General features: G+C 39.4%; 1 protein-coding gene across 2 annotated transcripts in view; it reads right to left on the bottom strand.

Moving 5' to 3' along the window:
- Window positions 1-2,127: 2,127 nt before the first annotated feature.
- The window catches only part of LOC147158449 (glutamate receptor ionotropic, kainate 2-like), a 103,722-nt gene continuing 96,351 nt past the window's right edge, over window positions 2,128-9,498 (bottom strand). For both annotated transcript variants that reach the window (XM_086060470.1, XM_086060471.1), the window contains exons 15-16: window positions 6,479-6,729; window positions 2,128-3,143 (exon numbers count right to left, since the gene is read on the bottom strand). In XM_086060470.1, coding sequence (XP_085916596.1) covers window positions 2,979-3,143; window positions 6,479-6,729 — 416 coding nt within the window. In that variant the 3' untranslated portion in view covers window positions 2,128-2,978. The remainder of the gene's footprint in view (window positions 3,144-6,478; window positions 6,730-9,498) is intronic.

The raw sequence follows: 9,498 nt of genomic DNA, 5'->3' as shown, positions 1-9,498 counted from the left end.
GTAACACGTTGTAATGACATTACTTGTGTTTTTAACAGCACAGCCCTTTTGTTATGACCCCCCCCCACGCACACACACAATCTTACAAATGGAGTTCACTTCATGTACAGCCAAGATGTCCTCGTGCGTGTGCGTGTGTGCAGTGCACACCCTTGGAGCTGATTAAGTGAACAGCGTTGGCCAGAAGGATCAACTCACTGCTTGTCATGTTACGGCACGCAACACAGCAAACCACTCAGTGTGTTCTCTTCCTGTGGGACGATTCACACGCGTGAAAACCGGCAACACAGTCGCGCTCATTAAGCGAGAAGCTCTAATTTATAACCTTTATTAGCTATACATAAAAATACTAGAGGTAGGAACTACAGTCATGGTGGTTTTCGTACTAGAGTTCCTTTAGTTCCTAACGAGCTAGCTCACTAGCTAGCTTGCTAAGTAGAACGTGTCATTATTAGAGAAAGTGACGCATGGCTTTTGACAGCTACCTGCAAGCTTCTTGGATCAAACACTTAATAATAATAATAAATAATAAATCAATAAATCAATATATTGAACTGGAAGAGATTCAATCGCTCTAAGTTCAAGAGCCAAGAGGAAACATGTAGCAATCAATTTTTTGACGTCAGTCTCCTCTGTCATCTTGTGTTGGCTATCCAAATCAATACGTATTGACATTGAGGAGGAATCGTAGAAAGGTTCAAGAAGATTGTATTACGATGTTGTCCACGAGTGAAACAGAACATGTACCTCAACAACTGACCTGGTTGGGTTTTCGAAGACTCTTGTTTTACGCAGAAGGGGTACACATGATTTTAAATATCTTAACTAGGGGGGGGGATCATCGCCGCGTGTGCTGTGTTTGGAGATGACCAACAAAATGTGCCATACGTGTAATGATATTTCAACCGACAGTTGTGAATCCACACCAAAACCAGACATCTGGTGCAGTACCAAGATTGACCTGTGAGAGGCAGCAGAGTGCGGCATGGCTGCCAGAATGTCGGAATATAAAATGAAGAAAGAGTAGTTGTAGTTGTAGAAGAAAACGAGTGGAAGACGAGTAAGAAGAAGTTGAACAAGCTACTCTAACTGTTAGCTCCATTGCTCCTGAATTGATTATTGTTGTTACATGGCACATTCTTGGAACCCGGAGGTTTCACTTTTTTTATTTGACCATTTTCTGAGCTGATTGTGGAGTGTATTATTATTATTGTTATTATTATTTATCCCCCTTACCCTCCACTCCCGAGCCACCCACCACCGCAGAATATTTGGTATAGATAATATTTCTAGAGACATAGTCAAAGTCATAGACAAAGATTTTAATTGGAACGGGGAAAAAAAAATTCAAATGCGGCACTGATTATCGCAAGTTAATCAATTTGCAGTCCTGCATCTACATGGGAACTACAAATATGGTATCTTTATAGTACTGTAGTTTTTTTGCTTGAAACATGTAGCTCTGTAGGACCGATTTACTTTTAAAAAAAAAGGAAAAAAAAGAGAAAAAGAAGAAGAAAAAAAAGAAATGTTACTTAACATAATGACTTCTTTTAAAAAATAAATAAAGCCCTTTCTTTCTGACAGATGATATTTTGCCAGTGTCAAACTGCTGCAGTATAGGACCATCTATTGCCAAGTAGTACTTACAAAATGTCAGTATCGGTGACTGATATCGGCAAACTTCACAAGTACTCTAGACCTTAAAATACTGTAAGGCCGTTATAGGTCCAGAAAGTAAAAACCCTGCCATCGTTTGGCTTTAGCCCCAGGTGCTAGCTAGCTAGCTAGAGCCGTTCATAGCGAGAGTTTGGCCAACTCGGTTTCAGCAGGGTAACAAGATGGCGTCCATATGTCATGTGACCATCACTTGACCAATCATACTGTGATTGGTCACGCTGTGATTGGTCAACTGCTGGTCACGTGACATCTGGACGCCATCTTGTTACCCTGTTGGCTAACAGACTCTGGCTAGAGCTAGCTCCCATGTTGCTCGTTTACCTGCTCGGGAGCTAGCTAGCTAGCATCAATGGCTAAAGCCTGTCCGTTATTGGCCTGATATTGATACACTACTTGGTATCAGTATTTGCCCTTTGTTTGTATGTTAAAAATAAGCACTTTAGTGACTTCAAGCATAGCTTTATTACATAGCCATATTTTCTCCAGACACGCAAACACACAAAGAATGAAAAGAGCGAAAGCGGGAATGTGGCATAAGTGAGCGTGATGGAAACCTACAGAGCCGCGCGTGGAAGCCTCCCAGGCGTCAGAAGTCCGAGCGGGGGGGCTTCGTTTGCGTCCGCTACATGTCGTGCCCTGGGGGAGGGGCTACCATGATTACAAAGTCCTATAAAATGTCTTGATCTTGTACAAAAACAAACATTATTTCTTTATTTTTTTTGTTGTAGAAATCCTGCATTAAAACAACAACTTAGAGAGACATTTGAAGCGTATTACATTGAGGCTTTTGAACCAAAAGCTTTGGCACGAGGAAAAAGACGGTACGATGAGTCGGCAAAGATGATTCCGAAATATACACACCAGTTCATAGTAAAAGTGTTTGGTGACGTCTACTCATCATCTTCTTCTTGATGTGGTTTATTTTTCATTTTTTTATTCTCCAAATAATCCTAAAGAAACTAAGGGGGAAGGGGTATATGGGGGGTCACACAGAGGTCGGACTTCAACAGAAAATCTACATCCTGTGTCACTATGTGTGTGCGTGTGCGTGTTTGTGTGTGTTAGTCCACTTTGCGCATATACAGTCCTCTCCGTGTCCAGCTGCCTTCTTAAATTCACAGTGAGGTGACACTGCTCACTCTAGCTAGCTTGATTTCCACAGGAAACATCTCTCTACATAACAAATCAATGCCCCTCCCCCCCCAAAAAAGACCGCCAACTTCAGACAGCGGTAAGGACAGCCGTGACGTCCCCCAGCTCCACCCATTGCCTTTTTTTGTTAGTTTTTTGTTGTCTTTTCACGCCATGGTTTCCTTTCCCGGGAGTCTCCTGTCGTTGAAGGTGTGCATGTTGATGACTTCCTCCGTCTTGACGATGACGGGCGGCTGCGGCTTCTGCTTGAGACGACGCTGGCACTTCAGAGACACCCGCAGCTCGTCCATCATGGCGCTGCAGAAGGACCTCTGCACAGAGCGGGAGACGGGAAGCAGACGAGCGTTTATGCCGCACTGCTCACAACGCTGACGATTACACTGGCGGGACGCGACATTAGGCGCACCTGCGCCGGAGAACCAAACCGGATGAACTAACGAAGGTGATAGAGACTCCGAATTGTGGAATGCACTTTCTTATGAGCTATCTCATAAGTAAATATATATAAGCCTGGTTTATAATTTTAAAAATGTGCAGAATTTCACAAGTTACTTCATGTTAAAGATTAGACAGCTCTTAACTCGTTCACTGCCATTGACGGCTATAGACGTCAAAAATTCATTTGAATTATTTCTATTAGTTTAATTTTTTTTTTCCCACTTTTGTTAACAAGAGTATGACAACCTAGATTTTTATTTATTGTATATTTAGAACACATATACAATTTGTGAAGCCATGCGATTAATTCCGATTACAAATTTTAATCGGCTGACGCCCAAAATTTTTAATAATCTTTTTTTAATCACGTCAGCCGAATACAATTTTTAATTGTAATTAATCGCATGATTTCATTAGTTAACTCACAATTTTTTTAATCTGTTCTAAAATGTACAATAAAAAAATTATAGGTTTTCATACTCTTGTTAAAAAAAAGTGGAAAAAATGGTAAACTAATAGAAATAGTTCAAATTAATTTTTGACATCTATAACCGTCAATGGCAGTGAATGAGTTAATATGAAATGAAAAATGCACTGAGCTGTCACCAATGTCTTACAAATGCAATTACGCCATCTAGTGGCAGATAATTACCTCAACATAAATCAATATCACACTCCTTTTTTACACCTTTGTACTTATGAAATTACTGTATCAATGACTAAAAGATGCAGCCATATTTCTATTAGTTTAACACTTTCCCCCCTACTTTTATGTTAACAAGAGTATGACAACTTAGAACAAAACAAAACAAAATAGTCAGGCGATAATTTTTTAAAATCATAATTAATCGCATGACTCACAAATAATCACAAATTTTATATCTGTTCTAAATGTACAATAAAAAAATGTCTAGGTTTTCATACTCTTGTTAACAAAAGTGGGAAAAAATGTTAAACTAATAGAAATTGTTCAAATACATTTTTGACGTCGATAGCCGTTCATGGCAGCGAATGAGTTAAATACCACTAATGCACATTTTCGGCCAAGGTATGTAAACATTTAACATCATTTTATAGGACGAAAAAGTTGATCTCGTCAATCTTTCCTTGTTCTGTACAAAACACTCCCTTAAGATTTCCCCAAACACGGTGGGCAGTGCTGAAAATTAACATCTATTGATTTGACTTTCGACACGATAAAGGATGAGGAATAGTAACTTCACGTTTTAGAATCGTGATTAGCAATGCAACAATCTGACTTCTGACCTCGGCTACGGAAATCTGTACAACACAAAACAATCATTTGCAAGCTCGTATTTTCTGTACACGACATGAAATCCTTGACCTGAAACGTTATTATGTCTGCACTGCCGAGCCAAATGCCTTTTTTTTTTCTTTTTTTTTTAAATCACTTTCGGATGAAGCCGAATCCAATTTGGGCGTAGGAGTGCGACACGTGGGCGGCTTGGACAACGGGTCATTTTCTTTCACTTATACACACAATTTGACTGCTGCATGAATGACATCTTGTGCCTTCTCTCGACACGGTGATTAGAGAAGAAGAAAAGCAAACGGAAGTGTAGCAACAGAGGAAAGAAGAGGCGGATAAAAAAAAAAAAAAGAAAAAAAAAAAGGAAGAAGCCATTGGTTTCATGTGACGGAGCGACGAGAGCAGGTGGGAGGGAGGCAAGCAAATGAACAAGCGTCTCGGCGGCGAGCATGTTGTGGCATTTGAAATGATTCAAACACGGCGAGCCGCTATATTGATTAATGATCGCTGAGACGCGGCCCGGAACAAAAACACAAACTAATCAGCGGGTGAGATGGCAGGTGGGAAAAACAAATGCATCCCGGCCCATTCTGGAAGTAGGAACACTGCGATGGAAACGTGTGCGACCTGATTCGGGAAAAGTCAAATCAATGTCAATTAAAACGTTGCATCTGTAAACAAGAACGGACCAAGGTTGAACTCGAGCCTTTATTTGTCCGTCGGGAAAAATAACCGGATTGAATCATTTTAAATTCTCGGCTGCCTACTTCAATCGACGTTGTGATGCTCCTTTCGATGTATACGCTTTGGCCACCAGTTTGTTTCAATTAACAACATGTTACAAATTTTCCCTTTTTCCACTTTTATTTTGGCAAGTATAATTTACTGACAGTACGTCATGAACGTCCAGCATGAATCACTAATGCCACCTAGTGGCAAAAAAATTTAAATTCACATTTAGCTCGGAACAATCATCTATCTCTGGACCACTTATTTCATTATCTACATAGCACTCCCCCTGCCACCCCCCACCACCTAAAAAAACATTTTTTCCCCCTCAACTATAACTTTTAGTTTGACAAGTATAATTTACTGGCAGTACGTCATGAACGTCCAGCATGAATCACTAATGCCACCTAGTGGCAAAATTTTTTAAATTCACATTTAGCTCGGAACAATCATCTATCTCTGGACCACTTATTTCATTATCTACATAGCACTCCCCCTGCCACCCCCCACCACCTAAAAAAACATTTTTTCCCCCTCAACTATAACTTTTAGTTTGACAAGTATAATTTACTGGCAGTACGTCATGAACGTCCAGCATGAATCACTAATGCCACCTAGTGGCAAAATTTTTTAAATTCACATTTAGCTCGCAACAATCATCTATCTCTGAACCACTAATCATCTCATTATCTACATAGCACTCCCCCTACCACCCCCCACCACCTAAAAAAAAATGTTTTCCCCCTCAACTATAACTTTTAGTTTGACAAGTATAATTTACTGGCAGTACGTCATGAACGTCCAACATGAATCACTAAAGCCACCTAGTGGCTAATTTTTTTTTTATTCACATTTAGTTCAGAACAATCATATTATTATTATTTTATTGTATATTTTGAACAAATATAAAATGTGTGATCAATTTGCGATTGATCATGATGATAATGTTTAAAAGTGCTAGAGTATCGATGCTAACTTGTTTAGTCTGTCAATGGCCATTTGCAATATGTGTTAGCATTAAGCTACTACTACTACTTTCATGAGACAGTTCTTTGATTTAGCTGAATGGATGTGAGACTCTCTTTGTTTTATATTTAACTTTAACGTGAACTGCAACCAGGAGTGGCAAAAAGTAGATTGCAGAAATTATTCTATTTTTTATGTGCATACACTCACATAGAGTATAGAGGGGGGGGAAAAAAAAGGCACCTTCTCTAGTTGTGCGTTCTGCTTGGACTTGTAGAGGACCTCCCCCACGGCCACAAAGACAGACAGCACCAGTCCGGCGGCCAGCACGATGAAGATTCCGCCGATGTTTTGCACCCCCAACGCGCTGGCCTCTTTGCTCTCTTCCTCGGGACAGCCGTTCCCGCGCCACCATTTCTCTTTCATCATGTGCAGCTTGCCCTCCTCCTGCAGCTGCAGAATGGCGATGGTGATCTTGTCCCTGTATGGAGAGCCTGCGGGAGACAGCCGCGATGTCATCGGATGCTTTCGTGCGGCAAATAAAATGGACGGGTTACAGTTGAGGAAAAGTACCGGAGTCACGCGGACTGCTTGATGAAAATGAGGATGTTTGTGAGGGGCACGTTGTAATTAGGTAGTAAAAACAAAACACCGTACCAAGGTTTTCTGTTTTTTCAGTATTCCAGTATTCTTTTAATTGATTGAATTCATCATATTTAATAATTAATTTAATTACAATTGAATTACAATTTGACAGTTGTGTGGTTACTATGGTTACTATGGTACATGGTCATTAAAAAAAATGCTTTACTATACAAATGCCTTACTTTATAGGGTTAAAAAAAAAACGTACTTTGCTTTACTTACTTACTTACTTACTTACTTTACTTTATAGGTAAAAAAAAAGAAAGAAAGGCTTACATGGTCATTTTTTAATTTAGTAATCAAGGAAAAAATGCTCTTATACTACACTTTAATACAAAATTTAAATGAATCCAATTACTCGATTAATCGATTGAATAATCGGTAGATCAATCGATAGATTAATCGATTCTTAAAATATTCAATAGTGACAGCACTAGAATTTAGTTCTGTCACTATCAATTTTTTTATCGATTTATCTATCGATTATTGAATTGATTAATCGACTAATCGGATAATCCATAGATCAATTGCTAGATCAATCGTTTCTTAAAATGTTCAATAGTGACAGCACTAGAATTTAGTGTTGCCACTATCGAATATTTTTTTAATCGATTAATCTATTGATTATTGAATTGATTAATTGACTCATCGGATAATCCATAGATTAATTGATGGATCAATCGATTCTTAAAATATGCAATAGTGACAGCACTAGAATTTAGTGTTGCCACTATCGAATCATTTTTAAATTGATTAATCTATTGATTATTGAATCGATTTATCGACTCATCGGATTCATTAAAAATTTTCATTTAAGTGTATTACAAAAGTTTTTTTGTTTTTTTTTACCTGATTACTGTTTATTAACCAGTGATTGGTGGTTGCTTAATACTTTGTATTTGTATAGTGATAAAAAAAAAAAAGAGGGGGGGGGGGGGTTATGTTGTACTATGTTACCGGTTCAGTCAGTGGTTTCCAAAGTAAAAACAGATGTTTGAAAATGTCTTATTCGAATTAAACACAGAAGATAATCAGACTTCTTTCATGAAGGACTACAAAAATTACTCTTGATATGTTGAAATCAAAGGATTTGGACAGCTTTAAATAAAAAAACGGCTCCAAACGATTACTCAAATATAAAATAGTTGCCGATTAATTAGATAATCGATTACTTGTCGATTAATTTTTAAAACGCTACTGGAATTATGGTATCTTGACAGGCTGAATTACCTCCGGGCGGGAGTGAGCCTATTTATACCCCTGCCGTCATATAACCTATAACACGTTACATATGGCTGCACACAAGGGCTCCTCCTTTAGCTCCCACTAATCCTGATCTTCACAGAGTGACTCCATTCACACTCTACAGTCCCATTAACGCACAAGGAAGTTGGCAGCAAAGTATCAGTTTGCACCCGCATCCAACGAGCCGCTGTTTGCACACGCGGTGAACAGCGGCCCAGCTGGGTGTATATTACACGGCGGTGGGATTATATGTGTATATTTGAGATGGGGAGCCATTATTTGGGCACGGTTGAATGGCGTGATGTGTGTGTGTGTGTGTGTGTGTGTGTGTGTGTGTGTGTGTGTGTGTGTGTGTGTGTGTGTGTGTGTGTGTGTGTGTGTGGATGGGGGGTGGGGTGGGTGGGGGGGGGGGGTTCAGTGGGAGGGGGGCGGTATTAGTGACACAGTAGGAGCTAGTGGGGTGATCAAAGCAGGAGTTATCGTTGCAGAGGAGCAGAGCGGGGTCTCGTCCCTGGCGCTTCCGCAGAATAGTGCAACGCGCGCGCGCGCGCACACGCGCACACGCTTCCCAGAGAGAGATTAATGCGCGCACAGTAAGATCGTTTCATTCATTTATAAACCGTGTGAAAAGCGCGTTACATCTATTTCTATTTCTGACTTTAATAAAAAAGGAAATTCAAATCATCTGTTTATGAAACGCATAAAAGACAAAGGCAGCCTTTTGAACTCATTTCCATTTAGACGCATTTTTAAAATCATGAGCATGGATCGTTGAAGGGGAAAATACCTGAGCTGCAATTAAGAAAGTAAATCAATCATTTTGTGCTAATGTATCTAATAAATTACAGTTGGAAGTTTTTGCAAAGCTTCGCGGTGATGTTTAATAGTCTCCCATCTGTTGTGGACTCACGACTGCAGGATCAGGTCTTTTTTTTTTATTTTGCAGTTTATTCTCAGTGTCATCCATCATTTTCTGTTATCATCCATCATCCTTTCATCTCACAGACTCCATTTATTTGGACACACAAAGGGCAGAGGCAGACATTTTTTTAGAAGCCTACACCAGGGCTCACAAGTATTCGGACACTGACGGACTTTTTCGTTTATTATCTTTGTTGTGCAAATCATAAAAATGATCTTTTCTTGAATCAAGTTGATTTATGTAGCGCTTTCACAACAGATGTAAGCGCTTTTCACAGAACATATATATTTTTTTCTAAATGAACAAATGATCTTTTCCTTCATTTATTCATTTTCTATACAGCAAATCCAGGTCCAGAAAGTAAAAACCCTGCCACAGTTTGGCTTTAGCTCCACGTGCTAGCTAGCTAGCTCCCTAGCTAGCACCCATGGTGCTTTATTTTTTCTCTTTA

Source organism: Leptonotus elevatus, chromosome 18, assembly GCF_054856555.1.
Source record: "Leptonotus elevatus isolate MCC_2025b chromosome 18, RoL_Lele_1.0, whole genome shotgun sequence".
NCBI classification, from domain to species: Eukaryota; Metazoa; Chordata; class Actinopteri; order Syngnathiformes; family Syngnathidae; genus Leptonotus; species Leptonotus elevatus.
Note: the sequence above shows the minus strand (reverse complement) of the source record. Positions and strands in the feature narration are given on the sequence as shown.